This window comes from Rhinolophus sinicus, chromosome 17 (assembly GCF_057876585.1).
Source record: "Rhinolophus sinicus isolate RSI-liver-muscle chromosome 17, RSI-T2T, whole genome shotgun sequence".
Taxonomy (NCBI): domain Eukaryota; kingdom Metazoa; phylum Chordata; class Mammalia; order Chiroptera; family Rhinolophidae; genus Rhinolophus; species Rhinolophus sinicus.
The window spans coordinates 165,432,502-165,451,423 of NC_142517.1; the positions used below are offsets into that span (position 1 = coordinate 165,432,502).

At 37.7% G+C, this 18,922-nt stretch overlaps 1 protein-coding gene across 3 annotated transcripts in view; it reads right to left on the minus strand.

Annotated features, from left to right (window-relative positions):
- The window catches only part of PDE11A (phosphodiesterase 11A), a 326,658-nt gene that overhangs the window by 80,235 nt on the left and 227,501 nt on the right, over positions 1-18,922 (minus strand). For 2 of the 3 annotated variants that reach the window (XM_019739325.3, XM_074338486.2), the window contains exons 11-12: positions 13,664-13,810; positions 13,297-13,404 (exon numbers count right to left, since the gene is read on the minus strand). In XM_019739325.3, coding sequence (XP_019594884.2) covers positions 13,297-13,404; positions 13,664-13,810 — 255 coding nt within the window. The remainder of the gene's footprint in view (positions 1-13,296; positions 13,405-13,663; positions 13,811-18,922) is intronic. The other variant, XM_019739326.3, reaches the window with a different exon arrangement.

Consider the following 18,922-nt stretch of genomic DNA (forward strand, 5'->3'; position numbering starts at 1 on the left):
TATTGCAGAATTAATTCAAGAAGTTTCTGTGCTGACAATTTTATTTTTAAAAGTTGAGTTGGGTCCACTGCTACATTTAGAAATACATATAATTCCATTTGCATACTAAATACGAATATTAATAAATTGTCTGGGAGGGGATGAAATAGCCCATATCAAAGTTGCGTGTGCCCTTTTGTTTTAAAATTTGGAACTAGCTGTTGGTTTTAAGTCAATTTTATTTTACTTAAAGTATTACATGCAATAGTTTTTAAAAAATTCAAATTGTTGTAAGAGACTTAGAACCAAGAACAGCAGTCCCTCATCCTTTCTCTTTCCTGATTCCCAAAGGCAACCACTTTCCATTTCCTTCTTTACCTAATTTGGTAGGTATTTTCCACCACATTTCTAAATAGTATTCAATGTGTTATTAACACTTAGCTATTCATCAAATATTTATATAGTCCTTTCCACGTGCCTGACACACTCCTTTGAGCTTTACAACTATGTAACTTATTTGATTCTCATAACAGACCTGTGAGGTAGGAACTATCATTACCCCCAGGTACAGATGAGGAAACAGGCACAGAGATGCTATGTGCCCAAGGTCTCATACAGTGCTTTCCTGATGATCACTCTGTAAATACTTTTCACTGCAAAGTCAGCTAGTATCTGATAATTGTTTCCTTTCTTATGTAAATGTTTTCTTTTCCTGGAGTTAAGATTTCTTTGAACATATAAGTCTTCTCACATCCTACACAACTCTGCAACCAGTCACAGATCCCTTCTTGTACTGGGGACCCTGCTTTATATAGTCTGAGCGTTCTGGTGTGGATTCTCTGCTGCCAGCTTTCCTCTCTTGGGGTTGATCTCCTATCTCCTGCATCCCAAACCTCTCTTCATTTACTCTCCAGTTTTCAGGAATACTTCTGCCAATGGCTTCACGAGGAAGGGTGTTAATTTTTTAACACTAGGGGAGTTAATTTTTTATTTTTTGGAGGTTTTGCCTGACTGAAAATGTCTTTAACCTATTCTCCTACTCAATTGTTAGCTTGCCTAACAATTTTTGGGGGCAACATTTTCACTCCAAATTTTGAAGGATTGCTCTATTGTTTTCTAACTTCTGAAGTTACTTTAGAGAAACATATGTCATTCCTCTTCCTAATACTTTGTTACTTGATTTTCTCTCTTAGAATCGTCTATCTCTGGGGTTTAGTAATTTCACAAAGATATGCTTTGGTTTGGGACTTTTCTCCCCATTTTGCTTGATTAGCTTTTTCTTCAGTACAACATTCTTGTAATCTTTCTTTTTTATTAATAATTTCCTGTTCGTTATTTTTTTTTCTGTCCTATTTGAGTAGAAGTCCAACTGGTTGGACATTGGACTTCTTGTATTGATTTCCTTGTTTTCCTACCTTTTCGTTTCCATTGTCCATGATTACTTTTTCTCTCTTATATCGTAGGAGTAATAATATTTTTCATTTATAAGCATTTTCTTATCTGCTGCTCTTTTTCTAATAGCATACTATTTTTCTCTCATTAATACATTATTGTCTCTTGTCTGTTGAGGATATTAATTATAATTCCTCTGAAATTCTCTTTTGCTTCCTGATTGCCTGTTTCCTCTGAACTTTTTCTTTGTGTTTGGTGGTTTCCTCAAGTGCCTGGTAGTTCACTCACACGAGAGTAAAACATTACAGTGTTCACCACACACCAGTGCACAGGGATGGTGAGTAGATTGTTGGGCCCTTGACACAGGGTGAGCAGATGGACAGCTGGTTTTTTGCTGGAGACCCCTACATGTTGGTATCTAAACTCATTTCCTTTGGACTTTTCAGTCTGTTGCTTGGAAATGGCATAAACACAGGTGTTGGCAGTCTGAGAACAGAGAACGGAGTGTCTCACCTTTGAGGATGTAGACTTTCCCTTAATTCTCTTATTTTCAGGATGTATCTCACCCTAACTTTTCTTTTGCTGATGTCCCCAAGTCTGGGGGGCAGTTTCTCCAGCAGATACTCTGGTTTCCTGAGTAGATGAAGGGAACAGTAGCCCTCTGACTACATGGATAGGGGGTGGGGACTGTGGACTCGCCTCACCTCATCCCATTTCTGTGGCATCTGATGCCTTCAATTCCTGAGCTTTGACAGCTTCTGGGGGGACACTGTTTCTCATGTGTACCCCTTCTTCTACTCACTAACCCTTAAGGCACTTGGGTTGGACCTCCTTTTTCTCTGCTAAGCTATGAACTACCCTTCCTCCATTTTCTGCCTTTATATATTATATTTCCATGAAAGCTGGAATTTGTGTCTATTTCTTGTTCTCCCTGTTATTTGGGGGTGATTCTTGAAAGGCGAAGAGGATATCAATATCTTTGTCTGTCATCTTGAAACTGTAAGTCAGTTCAGTTGGGTTTGGATCTTGTGAATACTAAGTAAATCCTGGAAGTCTATCAAGTAAGAAATTATCAACAATACTACAGAAATTAGCACTGTGAACAACAATGAAACAGCATAGAAATTTGAAAAGATGTTACCTTTGAAAATGCTATTGATTAGAATTAGCCGATGAATTAGAACAGTACGAATAGGGATGGGGATAATGTTAAGCTAAGGTAATTTGACTACAAATTTAATTAAAAGTTAAAATTGAATGCCATATAATAGACCCAAGATCAAAATCCCAAATCATTTTTAAGCTATCAATAATCATGCATTATATAATATGATGGTATATATTTTATGGTATAATATGATGGTATATATTTTACTTTAATGTTCTTGGGAAGGCAACCGCCTTCCTTCCCAGCCCCTGCCCCTTCCTGAAAATCCAGCACCTAGTTCTTAAACTATTTGTATCATGGATACTTTTGAGAATTTGGTGAAAGCCATGGACCCTCTTCCCAGAAATTATTCTATGATTTTATGGTGTTCAAAGACCATGGAGCCCACCTCTGAATCCTCAGAATAAAGAAACCCTGAAGTACAGCACATACCCAGTCATACAAAACATATTTACCTCTCTCGACTGTGATACCTGAGTTACTGAAGCAGCACCTATCTCTTGACTGTGATTTAGAGCTGCCTGGTAAATGGTTTCTGAGAGTCGTCAGGCCTGAAAAGAGTCCACCTGCCGCTAAGTGTCCATTTGCCCCTCCCCCACCCTCATCCATCTTCTTTCTGGTCCTATCTGTTCCGACCTACACTTACTCACATTGAGAAAAAAGTCAACTGCCTACTGAAGACAATATATTTTCAAAAGAGAACAGAGTGGCAACAAAGGTATATTTTAATGCATTTATTCTATTCTTGACTATTTTATTCTTTTATTTTCAAATAAACTGTATCTTTTCTGCTTCTCATCCAATTATGGATTTTATTGACCTTAATGTTCATTTATCTTCTCACCTGTATTCCCACATGTATTCAGCAATGTAAAGCAGTGAATACAATATGTGTAGGTAAAGAGACAGTTAAGGCAGATAGGCCTAGTTCCCACATCACCCTCTCCAGAGAAGCCTGTGACAACCCTCTGAGCAGGCCACCAATGACAGCCCTTTGCTGGGCTAACACATATGCTGGGATAACCCTACCCCCAGTCACTATAGCATATAATCACTGGAACTCCTCCCAAACAGTCACATTGCTTCATAGGGTCCCCTACACTACCCAGTAATTTCCTATCATTTAGTCAACATAAAATTTAAACCAGCTAGGATATGTCCCTAAATCACAGCTGATCCTGTACCATATCAGTGAATGGAGGACTAACATGGCCAGAGAAAAATGACTGTTGCTTTGCGGCTCTGTAAAATCCATAATGTCAATATTAGATAGTGCTATAGAAGCTTTATTTATTTGACAAAAATGTTATTAGGTGCTTATTGTGTATCAAGCAATTGTTGTATCTGACAAAAGAGGCTCCGGATAATACTGATAGAAGTTAACACTTCTGTAGCGCTTAGTATAGTTCTGTGAGGGGGATAGTTTTTCTCTTCCCCCTTTTATGCATGAGGCTCTGGAGGCACTAGATTACACTGCTAGAAGGTCACAGAGGTAGGCTTGGACCCCACAGAAGCCGGCTCCTCAGTCTGTTCTTATCCACTGTGCTATTCGCTGCTCAGGTGAGGGTGCAGGTGCCGTTGTGCAGCCTAACACTTGTGATGACAGAGTGTTAGATAACAGGGCTTTAAAGAACCACTTGGTCTGTGCTTTATTCTATGAAGGATGTCATCCTTGAATAGTAAGAGGTTGATATTGCAGAGCCATTGGGCATTTTGAGCCTAAACATGGCTCTTGTGCATCAAGATGTAACTGATAATAAACAGTGCTTTACAAATGAGATAATGGAGAGGAAATACAGATACGATGGTTTGTATGTGCCACCCCAACTTAAAAATGTCTCAATATATGCAGAAAATGACTGTCAGGATATACATCAAAATGTTACCAATAGTGGGATCACAGGTGACTTAAAAATTTTTCCTTTGTGTCAAAAATTTCCATGAAGAACATTTATTCATTAGAATATATATATATATATATATATATATATATATATATATATTCACACACACACACACACATGCATACTGTGTGTGTGTGTGTGTGTGTGTGTGTGTGTGAGAATTCTTTTTTAAAGAATAAACCCATGTTTAATCAAACTATCCTTGCTTGGAATAAAATAGTGACATCCTGAAAAGTGTCCATCCATTCATTTGTTCGTTGAGAAAGTATTTATTAAGACTTTACTCTGTTTACAAAGTGCACTTGGAACAGAGCACTTTGGAAGACAGGCGTGGTTACCCTTGTTGAATGCATAGTCTGTCACACTTCCAGCTAACCAGAACAGTGCCATGGGCACCCTTTTCTAGTGAGAAGCCACCACAACATTGGTTCCAATTTGTGGAAGAAAGTAATGGTGAAAGTGGCTAGCTGCCCCTCTTTTGTTTCTGGAGAAGATGCATCATGGGCTGTATCCCTTTGCCGTGTATGCGGCAATGGCCTGGGAATCCAAGAAAGTGAAGCTAGAAATTCTGCCTTCACATTTCTTTTTGAACTTGTCTGTCAGATGTACTGAACGATGAGGGATTTCTTGAGTTCGTCCTGTTGATTCTGAGATCTGGCAGATGGCAGACTAAGAGAGAGGGAATCTAATGATGTACTGGAAATTCCCAGAAATCCCAAAGTGAAAAAGGTTCTTGGCTCTGAATGTTCCTCCGTGGACGCTGATGGCCAGGCACTACAATGGAGCCCTCAGTGGACTGGCTCAGGTTGAGAGAGAGCATGATGGTTTTTTAGTAGAGTCTTCTTGCCATTATTTTTCTCTTTCTTCTGGATAGAAAGAGCAAAGAGAATGATTCAGACCATTCTGAGGGGTTTTGAAGAACATGGTTTCTCGAGGAAGTGCTTCATCTAGAAGAATCTGCATACCCTATCCCTAATCTGTGTCATCATGTCTCCACCGATCTGTAGGTGACTTCAACTCAAAAGTGATGTGAGTTTGGGGCTGAAAGGCGAAATTTACAGAGAAGCATTGAATTTCTGGCATTTCTTGATTTCTGGTATGCAGTGTTGTAGAGTCACTGTCTGGGGCCTTTGTTTGGTATAGTATTAAAATCAAATTGATTTTAGTCAAAGATTGCTCTCTGAGGGCTTCACTATAAAATGCCATATATAAGGTGCTCGTGTTTTCTAAAAAAATTGCCCCAAATTGTAATGTCAGTGGCTGCCCAGCTCCACTAGACTGTCCTTTACATGAACTGTGTATCTGCGAAATTTAAATCTCCTAACAAGGACCCAAAGTTCTATGAGAAAGGTGCCCTCAATCACTCACTCAATCTAGCACACATCCCAGTTGTGAGTGGATGAGAGTGGTGAGAGAATTGTTAAGGCACATGTTTGGGCGGATTGGCATGGGCATTTACAGTAAGCCCAGCATGTTTCTTTTTGGGACTCTATTTTGTTTGCTTTAAAATGGAATGACCACCTCTCAAAATGTAAATCTGAGGATCAGGCTGATGGGTATCAACCTATTCAATATGCTCCAAAGCAATGATTTTAGGCAGAGGACTTGATCACGTTTAAGGTGGAAATAGGTTTCAGTTGCTTACCAAGTGTGCTTACAAATAAATGTATACTACCTGATACCACATCTATCTTCTTTTCAAAAAAATGATCTTATCTTTGCCAACCAGACATAGTGTGTGATGAGGAGAAGTACAGGTGTTCACAACTACAATCCTCTATTGTGAATATAACCGTCTGGACAAACCGTAACATCTAGACTTAATGGTCATACTCCTTTGGTGTTTACGGTAATGTTTGTCTGCCAATATTTGGGTCTGCTAGGCTGAACAAGGGGCACGTCAGCCCCATTTTATGGTCCAGACACCAGAACCTGTCCAGCTACTAGGAGACCACCATCCAGCACCACGTTTGTATGTCTCCCTCACCAGAGCATGCAATACACACAAAGCAGCTGTAGTTGGTCTAGTTCTCCACAGGACTAGGATAGTTTTGATCAAATTTGCTTCTCTTTCTTCTCAAGATGAATGCAAGCAAATATTGATTTGGCATTAATTAAATATCGATTTAAGTCTATAATGATCCTTTCCTTATCAAGCTCAGAGTTAGGAAGACCTTACAGTTTACACTTGAATACTTCCTTTTACAACCAGAAGTTTCTGAGGCACTTATTATCAAATTGTAAAGCATAAGTCATGTTTTGGACATACCTTGTCTCTCGACCTCAAATAATATTGCAAATGCTTGCCTGTGTAAAGCTCAGAATGGCAAAGCAGCAAAAACTTAATGGTGCGTCTGGTACAATTATATATGTTGGGTAAATGATGCATGAATAAAAAAATTGGGTTGATTTTAATCAATTTTATTGAGTTATTTTTTAACCATTTATATGACTTAATTTTTAACCTATATACTAGTTATCATAATTTTTAAAACATTATTTATCTTGGAAAGTTAAAAGCATACACAAAATAGAACCTCCATGTATTCATTACCTAAGTTCAACAGGAATCCATGTTTGGCCAGTCTTGTTTCATCTATATCTTCACATGCATTGTTTTGTTTGTTTGCTAGAGTATTTCAAAACAAACCTCTGGCATCTGTCAATACTCTTTATTTCATTCTCAAGAAGTCCTGATGTGGTCAAATAAAAATCGACCAATATACCTCTGCTCTCATATTTTGATAAAATGTGCATAAAGATATACAAATGGTACAAGAAATATTTCAGCGTAAATATCTTAATAAGATATGAAAAAAATGGGGTTTCTACTTCAAATTAGATAATACAATAAACATAGCTCTATGTATGTAGCATACATACTGTATTTCAAAAAGAAACAAAAGAAAATGCATGTTAGAGTCTTAAGGACTTAGCTCTCAACACTAAGAATATATGTGCTGTAGGATTCTTTTGAGGACAAAGATAGCATGTTTTGTTCATTTCACAGATATAGTTTATACTTTATGATAAATTATTAGTGAATTGAATATATAATATGACTTGTGGTCTGTGACTATAGAAAATGACACAGGTCATTTGGTCAACATGGGCAGAGTGACAACCCTCTCCAAGTGCCATGAGAGGCCAGGCTGATGAATTTCAAGGATATAAGGCCTCTTTAAAACTTACTGAAATTTTTATTAGCCATCATTGAGCCAAAATTAAACATGAGACTCATGAAAAATTAAAAATTTTAAAGCTCCCAACTTGACACCCTTAGGTTTCAGCCCCAAGAAAGTGCCACTACTAAGTCATAAACCATAGAATATGGAGGCTGTGACAAACGACCATGGCTGTATGGCTGGGTCTCCCTGACCTGGCAGATTCGGCTGGTGTCATAAAACACAAAGCGACAGATTAAGCAGTTTACCAACATCGTAAAAATCTCAGGAATAAATTCCCTTTAATCAAAAATCCTGTATTGTAAGTAGGCAGCCTCGGTCCCGAAAACACATAGATTTCCTTATAAGCCTCTGTCCGTGAGTAAGAGCTTAGACTTTCCCCAAAATGCCGGACATGATTATGTTCATACACTTTTATAATTTACATGTCCAAAGAAAAATATTCAGCTCTGGCTGATGGTGTGGAAGAATTTATTTTCACTAGAAAGGGAATGACCCATAACTCATGAATGGCAGCGCTTAAAGTGAGTTATGGAGGTTACTCTCCTGTGTGAGGAAATGGATTGGATTATCCTTCTGCCCAATTGTATGTTTGGTTATTAGCACACCGGGTTCTTAATTATGTGTGGCTTTGCCTTTTTCCTTTTATAAAACAAATGCAGATAAAAGGAATGTCAGCTAGAAACATGGAGTACCTGATTGGGGCTCTGAGATGTGGCCAGAAAGAATAAAAATAAAAACCTTCTTAAAGATTAAAAGGCAAGAATCTTAAATATACACACTGTAGTCAAATTGATTAGCTCCATAGTTAATTTGTAGTACCCAGTGCTGATGTCCTGCAAAAACATAACATTAAAAATCACTTCTTCCCTAAATTAATAATTTGCCATTTTTGAAGTTACACTAGAAATCAAGGTATACCTACATGAAGATTAAAGAATTGGTTTTTCTAATATGCAGATTTTATTTTATTATTATGATAATGATGCCATTTATTTAAGAACAAATATAACTAGTTACCACTTACATCTATAAGGAAATGCAATGTAAAATGATGTTTGATGATGATAAATATGATAATTGTTTGTTACTTTATTGTGGTCAGTTATAGAACAAAACATGTAGATCTCTTTGTACATTCCAATGTTACAGTCTAAAAGAAATTCTATTTCTGTTGAAATCAGGATTCTGGTTATTGAGCAAAAACATTTTACTTTAAAATTCAATTGGTTCTGCCCTTGGGGTGGGGGAAAAACAGTTCCTGTTGTGCTTCTACGATCTTCCGAGGAAATTTTCTGCCTCAAAAATCAAGGACTTTCCTGAACACGGCAGACTGCAGACAGTGCATTATCCTCAAGCTGGTGAATCGGACAGATTTTTCTTCCTAAACGTCCCTTCTGCTCTCTAGTTTGAATTATCAATAAAACGACTTGGCTTATCTCTGAAAATAACCTTGGTGACAACACAAATATGGACTTAAACATGCTACCTCCACATTTAAGATTTAAGAAGCCCCCAGTAAATGTCAGGGGGTGTCAATGTGTTTGCTGTGATACTTGGTTATTATTAGTGTTTAACTGCATTTCCCCACCAGCGCCATGCTGCCAGCACCACCATAAATTTTAATGTGATCATGTGCTCTTCTCTTTTCATATCCAGTGAATTCTGCAAGATCATAATATTCTATATGAACCCTAGCTGAACCTTGGTGTGATATGAAGAAAGAACAAGATTTCTACCAGTGATAGTTCATCATTGTATAGCTTTTTAAAAAACCTGGACACTGAGCAACATGGTTCCCTTAATAATATTACCCTAAACTAAATCCACTCATTCAGTGAATCTTTATTGAGCCCTATAGGATGCAGGGCATGGCCCAACGTGCTAATGAGTACATTTATGGGATAGTAAAGAATACTGACTCTTAAGGAAACCTTTTTTTCCCCCCTGGAAAATCTGTCAGTGCTCATACATCATTTATAAAACCGAAAAATGTCTCTGCAATCTTGGCACCACTATGTGCCTTTTATTTTACAGAATACAAACAAAAGCATAGCTGTTTCCTTTATCTGGTCTGCATTGTGAATATAAGAAATGTGTTTATCATCTTTCATTATGTGCGTGCTTGATGTAATATTTATTCCACAAGCTTCCATAAAAAAAGAATCTGTGTAATTATTCTTGATTTGCAGGTTTTTATTAACAGAAACTGGCCTACATATTGTATTTATCCGAGGAATAAAAAATATTTGGAAAATTTTAGCTACCTAAATATCTCCTTAGAAGCAAAGAATAATGTTGAAGCTTTCATTTCAAAAATCTGGAATTTTAGGCCAGAAGCATGGAATAAATGAGTAAGTCATTAATAGGGTTCCCAGTGAACTAAATTTCCATCATTTTATATAAAATTGCCTATCCTACAAAGCAGTTCATTCTTTTAAAAAAAAAGTTTCCAAAGGAACAAAACTGCTTTGTTACCTAGATATAAGGTTGACTATTTTTGCAAAATGTAATTTCCAATCAATAAATTTATGTTCTGTGTGTGAAATAATTTTAAGGTTAAATGTTAGGAAGCTGGTGCATATATTTATAATTTGTTTGTCCTGTTGTACGTGGTGTCATAATTTGCTCAGCAATGACACACAACTGTGCATTTTGCCGTTCCCAGAGACAATGGGCTTAGAAATATAACACACCCACAGATGTCAAGTCACAGGGAGCATGCCTTATTATTCATGCTAACGGCTCAGTGGGCAAGGAGGCAGTTATAATACAAGTCTCGTCTGACAGGAGCGGCCGTTTTTTTGTACGGACTGGCTTTGTTGGTGTCTCTTTTAAGAAAAGAGTGTGGGGGCGTGTGCCTCAGTAGCTCCTGTCCTAGAAGGAAAAGAACACTTCCAGGGAAGGTTGGTAAGGTTTTTTTTTTTCCCTTTTCTGGCAACTGGCTGGGAAACTTTGCCTTGGAGTGCCATCTAGAGGAAATTCCGTGTACGTGTGTCATGCTTTCTTGGCTTTGTGACGGGCTGAGTGGTTGGTGTAGGGTGATTTTTTTTTTTTTTCAGATTAATACAGATTTTGATTCTATCTCAACACATTGAAATAGAATATGATATAACTAGAATAGAAATAGAACCACTGACGAGCACAAAACAGTGAAATACCCTAATAGTCTTCAGGAGGACCTGAAGCATTAGTGTCCATTCATGGAAAACAGTAGGTTATCATTTTGCCATAAGCTGAGGTGGTATTCCAGAAATTAGAATTGATGAATGAATTCAGTTCATGTTTTCCTTCACCGATCAAATAATCTTTGGTAACTCTATAATTATTTTCTTGCTTAAAAAATTCTGATTACCCAGATTGCCCATGGTCAAGCTGGAGAAGAGACGCCTTATTAGGACAAACGCAAGTTGACATTTTCAACCTATTGTAACCCTTGGTCAAGTTCAACAAAATTTAATGAGCAGAAAATAATATCTTTTCCAGATGTGGCTACGCAGTTCAATGTGAGGGAGAAAAAAATAACATTGACCAATATATTTTGTTATTTTGCAGTCCCCTCCCCCCTCCACCTCCAAGAGAACTCTAACAGTTAATTCTTCTCTTTTGGTGCTGGCATTAATACAAAAACAGAACCCAAATCTTCTTAAAAAGTGATACTCTTCAAGGTTGCACACTTGCAAAAATAACCATACCGTTGAAATATTGTGGCATTGAGTACCCCCATTGTGGTGACATAGTTTGTGGATCTTGTTTTCTTCAAGTTCTTGAGAGGATCAAGTTTGTCCATGTTATGGAAACATTTACTGAAGACAACGGGGTACGCATTCCCTTTTATTCCTCAGTGTCCACCTTCATCCTGCTGCTCTTGCCAGCTTTCCCCATCCCAACGATTTTAAGGCTTGTCATAAAGTCTGTTTCTGTCTTTGACATCTCTAACTCACAGTGTCATGGCCATTCCTTTTCCTTCGTCTCCTGAGATTTTATATGAAAAAGCAAGATGAACATGGTTATTTCTTTATGTATAGGTTGATGCAAAAGTAATTGCAGTTTAAAAGATTAAAAACCATTACAAAAACCACAATTACTTTAGCACCAACCTAATATTTTCGAGCAACATTGGCACTTGAGCAATTAAGGCTCACAGTTCAAAGCATCTTTCTTCCTCATTTGACTGGCTGACTGCTTTCTTGGCATATGTTACCGAAGGACGGGGGCCAGTCCGGTTTTTCCAGGTTAGCCTGCTCGCTCTCTTAAGCAGTTGAGGATTCAAAGAAACCCAAGGCCTTGAGTATAACAGTGAAGATATTATGGTCCCGTCTTCTCTGCTATATGCACATTTGAATCCAAGTCAATCCAACATGTATTTGTTGAAAACCTACCAAGTGCGTGATAGAGTGCCAGGCGCTGCTAAGACTCTCAATAAATGGATGTTGAGCAAATAAGTGAAGGTTATTGACAGAACAAGAAATTATCTCTTCAGCCTCAAGCAGCCTCTTCTATAGGAGAATGAGAGACTGTAACTTAAAATACATGGCAGAAAGAAAGATGTGTTGTACCAGACACCGTGCAGAGAAATAAGTAATTATTGATGCTTGGGGAGAAAAGGGAAGACTTAGTGGAAAAACTGGCATTAGATCAATGCCTTAAAGGATGAGTAAAATTTTAATAGGCAGAGAATAGGGCAGAGAATTTCATGAGGAGGGAGCTGAATAATCTTCGTTCATTTGGACCAAAGAAAAATGTATGTCATTTGGAGTTCCCTATTTTGGGTTTAATTTTTAATCTGGGTGAAGTGATGTATGGTATTTAGATTTATGTTATGCGAATCCAAAACTTGTGTTCTCTTTTTTTCTGTATAGTAAATATGTTTACACACATATACACCCACACGTATGTATACATCTGTATGGATATATAACCATGAGGCTAATAAAAATCAATAAATTTGATCCAGGAAACATTTTACTAGATGATAGCTTAACATCTAAGGGCAAAGAAGGCCAAAACAAGCCTTATTTCTTGCCAGCAAGTGGAGATGAATGGAGGATTTTGCTTCAATCTTTGCCACAATGTTTGCTTTTAGATTAAATTCCAAGGTTTATTTCTGGCCAGCTGCCCTAGTTATCTCTATAACAAAGACTGGCCATCTTCACTGGATTACAGCCCCTGGAACAGAGACTTTAAGCCTGTTGCATCATTAAACCCTGAGAGCATTTTCTCCCCTTGGCCTCCCTGGGCATTCTCCCAGAGAACCATTCTCTCAGGATTCCCGTGTCTCTCTGGGTAGTGTTCACGCTTCCTTACTTTGGTTTTCCACCTGCCTAGGGAGTCTTATCTGGTGATATCTTGGTTCAGTTACTCATCCCCATATCCTCTGCAGAAAGATTACCTTGAAAATCTAAGCATTTCTTTTGTAAAAAGAACCAGTTTCCCAAAATAAAACATTAAAAAGAGGCTCAAGCAATCATTCCAAGACTACGCCGACGTCAAGATGTCAGTGGTGCTACAGCTTTAAAGCTCAGACATCGTTGTGAAATAACCAGGGTAGGTAAGTTCCAATGCAAAATAAATCACATGGCAATTTGTCACAGACACAGAAATGTGAAGAAGGCCCATAGGGCCACATAATGACAAATGAACTTCCACCATCACTAAACACACTTACAGTTAACATCGCAAACATCAGCTGGCACACGTTGAAGGCGTGTCTCCAGTTGTGGTACAGAACCATTCGATAATTTTTCCTCACTGTTAAAAGCCACCTACACAGTGTCTGAAATGGGAACGGGGAGGTGAATCAGGCAGTTGTATGTCTCCAAGGGACCATTATCAAAACGATGCCTTATGTCTGAGTAACCCTTAATGATCAAAGTCCTTCCAGGAACATCTCATGTAATTTTTACAGTAATCTCACGTGGTGTGCAGAGAAAATATCATCATCCCTAGTTTGTATTTGGGAAACGTGAGGCTCAGAGTGGCTACCACGTTGTTCCAGGTGCACTCCTGGAATCACCCAACACAAAACATCTTACCTCATAGTCGATTTTAAATTTCTGTACCATCCCCAGCTCCATGAACATCCGAAGAGCAGCTGTGATCATGGCGTCAACGTCAAGAGAAAAGTCATCAAAATGTATGTCATCAATGGCAAGTTCTGACACCAAAGGGATGTTGGCTGCCTACAAAAGCAAAAGGCATAAGTCAAGCCAAGTTCACCAGCTTTCCCAGACCCCTCATCTTGCTTTCCTCTCCTGCTTATCAGACATGCCACATAAATCAGACCTGACCTACACTTACACTCTGATACAGCTAAACTCTGAGCTGGAAATGTCTTTTGTTTCTGAACTGCAAATGCCCCAAGCAAATGAAGGGGGAAGGGAGAGGGAAGCTAATCTGAAGAAAAAAATATACGCACTGGATCTAGCCTGCAGAATTTAGAATACAAAGCTGTCTAGTTTACTGAAACCACAGTCATATAATACATTCTGATACACAGTGCAGAACACTAAATGCAAGAAACATCTGGGCAGCCAGCAGCTGTGAATTCTAATTGTTGCTATTCAGCAGAAGGACATGGGGATACACCATTTTGCCTTGTTTCTTGTATCCTTACATCCTGTAGCTGTGCACGTGCTCTTTGTTACACACATGTTCTGTATATTGAGAAGGATGGAAAGGATCAGACAACACATCTCTGGTGCAAAATATGTTTTCTTAATAAAACAGATATTTGGAGGGTTAGTTTAAGCCTATGTTTCATTGAAGGAATAAATTTGCAGTATTTTTCAGCTTCATTATCTATGAACATTACAACATAATTACAATACTGGTCATACATACACTCGTCCCTCTGTATCCCTGGGGGATTGGTTCCAGGACTCCAGTAGATATCAAAATCCACGGATGTTCATGTCCCTTAATTAAAATGTCATAGAATTTGCATATAACCTAACCACGTCCTCTCGTACACTTTTAAATATGTCCAGATTACATACAATACAATACAATACAATACAATACAATACAATACAATACAATACAATACAATACAATACAATACAATGTAAATGCTATATAAAGAGTTGTGATACTCTATTGCTTAGAGAATAACAAAAAGTCTGTACATGTTCAGTACAGATGCAGCCATCATAGGCCTAACTACATAGTACATGTCAGCAATAATGTAACATTTTTTACAAAATATTTTCGATCTGCCATTGGTTGAATCTTCTCAGATGTGGAACCTGTGGATACGGAGGGCTGACTGTATTCAGTATTTTCAAAACACTCTTGGTAGGCAGCTGTCAATCAGTTGTCCTACATAAATTTAGAGGGGAAAAAAAATCTATGGGAATAGTTTTTTTGCTGATTTAATTGGGTTTACCACATCCCTTGGGTCACTCTTATAAGGGAATCATTTCTATGTTTTCAGATTATCAAGACCATTCTGTATTCATATTCCCAGCCTGTTCGCCAAGTGTAAATTACCCAGGCAGTAATTTACGAGTATACTCTGGAACTACTTTGGCTGAGCAACAAAATCTAACTCTGGTCACTCTAAACATCCCTGAAACCATATAATCAATCCTTTCTTTCCACCTCCATGCTCCTCCACAGGAGTTTACATCTCTAGGCTAAAATCCAGACAGTGGTTAGTCTCCACAACATGGAAGAACAATGAGCAAACACATAAGTTACAGTACTAGTTACATTCTGCAGATTGTTTATTTTCATTAAAATTTAATTAGCGTATCCTCCAGTGAATCATTTTAATATGTTAACATGTCTGTAGAATCTAGCTCCTTGGAAATTCAAACATGGTGGTAGTAGAAATATGTCCTTATTCGGAGTTTCTAGCCTTATGCTAAGCTCTTTACTACTTTGTTTTTTACTTTAAATATATTTTAAAAGAGTAAATTAGGTCTGCAAGGCTAGACATACACACACACACACACACACACACACACACACACACACACACACACAGAACTCTTGTACTAAAATTTTCCCTTACCTAGAAGTGACCACTTTCAAATCATCTAGATACTTTAAATTTTTTTGTATTTGGTAAAGTGGGATGCTTGCAATGTTGTTTTTTGAATATTTTCTGTTCTAAGCATTTTCTATTAGTTTTCCATCATCGAAAATGAAGATTAAGCTGTCTCACACTGTATCTGTCAACCTCTGCTGCCTCATACACTAACCTTTCTCACTCAACATAACAATATAATAACTTTGTTTAGAAAACTATTCAGGGTTATATTTTCATGGCTATGTAAAAGACATTCATCGCTAACTCATGTAATTTACTATGATTATTTTTCCTTTCCTTGACAGCATTTTGTATTCTGTAGAGTTAATAATTGTCTTCTTTAACGCATACTTCATTTTCAATGTGCTTATCACTAATTCAACCCTTAAATTCTCCCCCAGTTATCTAAGTCTCATCTGAAAATGTTCAAATACATTGGGTATTCCATCAAATTTCATGAAGAAATCTCTCCTGGAACTTTCTGAGCTTCTGCAATTTGGACTGGCAGTCTTCAGTGTCTGGTAGATAGCTTTCATCCTGGGATATCTTTTTCACCATAATTCTGGGGGTGCTTTCATCTCTCTTTTATCCCACATCTTTCTCTTTTCTTGGTTTCTCTCTTAAGTATGGTGAGATACACCCTCCTGCTGCTTCCAAAAAAAGCAAGGGTATGGTAGAAAAATTTGTGAAACCTTGCATGTCTTAAATTGTTTTCATATTATTGTCACATTTGATTGGTAGTTTGTCTAGCTACAGATTTCTAGGATGGAAATAATCCCATTAGAATTTGGAAGGCATTGCTGTTTTAGCTTTAGATGTTACATTTGGATATCTAATAGTCAGAAGTTATTCAGAGTGAAAATGACTCCCTCTCCTGGAGCATTTTTGTAGGATCTGCTTTTTGGTTTTCAGAGTTTTGAAATTTCATGAAAATGTACCTCAGTGTGAGTTTATTTTCATCTAGAATCCTTGGTACTTTGTGAACCCTTTAATCTTGAAAATCATGTCCTTTAATTCTAGTAAAAAGTTAAAAATACTCTCTTTGATAAAAATCAAAAAAATCTTTCCCTCTTATTTTTCTGGAATTCCTTTTATTGATCTTTGAACTGGATTTTCTTTTTTCTCCTATATTCTATTTATTTTTCTTTTTGCTCTATTTTCTAGGAAGTATCCTCTCTGCTATTCTTGATATTTAATATTACAGTTTTTATTTCTAGGGGTACTTCTTTTCTTGTCTGGATATTCCTTTGTAATTTTTAAAAATAGCATCCTAATTTTGTTTCATGAATGCAATATCTTCTCTTACCTCTCTGAGAATGTTAATGATAATTCTACTTGACATTTTCTTTCCCTTAATAATTTACTTCACACCCTTCACTTTGTCTTAGTCTCTTTTTTTATTGTGGTAAAAAACACATAACCTAAATTTATCCTGTCAACAATTTTTAAGTGTACAGACAATTGTTAACTATAGCACACGGTTGTATGACAGATCTCTAGAACTTTTCATCTGGCATGACTGAAACTCTGCACCCAATGAACAACAACTCCCCATTTCCTCCTCCCCCCCAGGGCTTTGGCAGCCATCATTCTACTATTCTGTTTCTATGACTTTGACTACTTTTGGTACCTCATATAAGTGGAATTATGCAGTATTTGTCTTCTTGTGATTGGTTTATTTTATTCCGTATAACATCTTCAAGGTTCATCCATGTTGCGCCATATGACAGTATTTCCTTTTTTCCCCCCAAGGCTGAATAATATTTAATTGTTTATATATCCTACATTTCTTTGTGCATTCATCTGTCAATGGTCTACTCTTTTGCTTAATCAGCCTATCCTTCATTAAGTCATTTTAATTTAGTAGAGCCTTTAGCGGTGCTAGAGGTTTTCCCTGGCTGTGTGGGGATCTTTGGTTTTCTACTCCTGTTTAAAAGCTTCTATTAGAGCTTCTGGGGGCTTCTCTATAAGGAGATCTGACTGACTGTTTCTTTGGGAAAGCCACCAAATGTTGGTATCTTTAAATCTTTGCTCTATAGCTACTCAGATTCCTCAGAGAAGAATCTTCTGGATGAAGCTGGTGGGGAAGGGAGGGTGAAGAAGGAGCCTCAGCATTGGTCTACACCTCTAGTCAATCCCCCTGTGCGCCTACCCTAAAGCTCTGCACTGGCGTCCCCCTAACCCAAAGATATGCCATTATACTCTCTTTAAAGGATAAGCCACCAGTCCTTATGGAGTGGAGGAATGAGACAAAGTATCTGGAGATCTAACTGCTTCTTAGATTCTCTATTTCCCTGTTTATTGCCCCACCTTCATCCCCACTTCTAAAGGTAGTTAATTAGTCAATTCCTGAGCTATTTGGGGGTAGAGAGGTCTACGGTATAAATCTGTTTGCCCCTGTTTTTTCCCATGGCTAGCTTACTTTGGCTTTCTTCGGTTTGCTAAATCACTTAGTATTTGTCCATTAAAGGGCTTAATGTTTATCCATTTCTTTGTCTTTGAGAACTTATGCCTTAAAAAATATCCCTTTATTGTTGTTTTAGTGTGGTTTGGGTAAGGAAGAAAAGAAAGTGTGTGTGTGTCATCTTTATTTAAAAATTATGGAAAGGATCTTTATTAAATGATGCCTTAAATGACCAGCTAGGAGAACTCAGAGCTAAGTTAGCCTTTGGTCTTTTGTTCTTTAGTTTCCAGGTGCATGGGCCTGGCTGCAACCATGTACACCTCTTTCACTTGTTATGAGCCCCTGCGTGTTCACATGTGTCAATCCTGACCTCACTTATTAGGTTGTAACAATCTTAGAGGCAGATGCCATGTTTCTGTCCCTTAGGGAAGCTCCAAAGTGACTCTACTTCCCACATGTTTCAAGGCTTTGCAAACAGAATGCTATGCACTTAAAATGATCTGTGCTTGTTGTAATTGTTTACATTCAAACTCAAATATAATTGGAAAACCACTTCCCAAAGGGTAGAAGCCCTGTCCCAGAAGACACAAGTCCTCCTGGCCTCAGGAGAAGAGACTGGTTCTGAATTGGGAAAGGAGGTCTAACTGTGACCAAGGAGCAGAACTAGCGATGGAAACGGCATTGCTGCTCTCCAGGTGGCCCCTGTCTTGTAGGTTATTAATAGTGTATTCCCTGAGACCATTATAAATCCTCTACCCTTCAAAGGCACTAAATTCACTTAATTATCTTAAAAATTAAAGAATATAGGCATTTTTTCATTATGAAATGTTAATGGAAAGGAAATAAGAACATTAG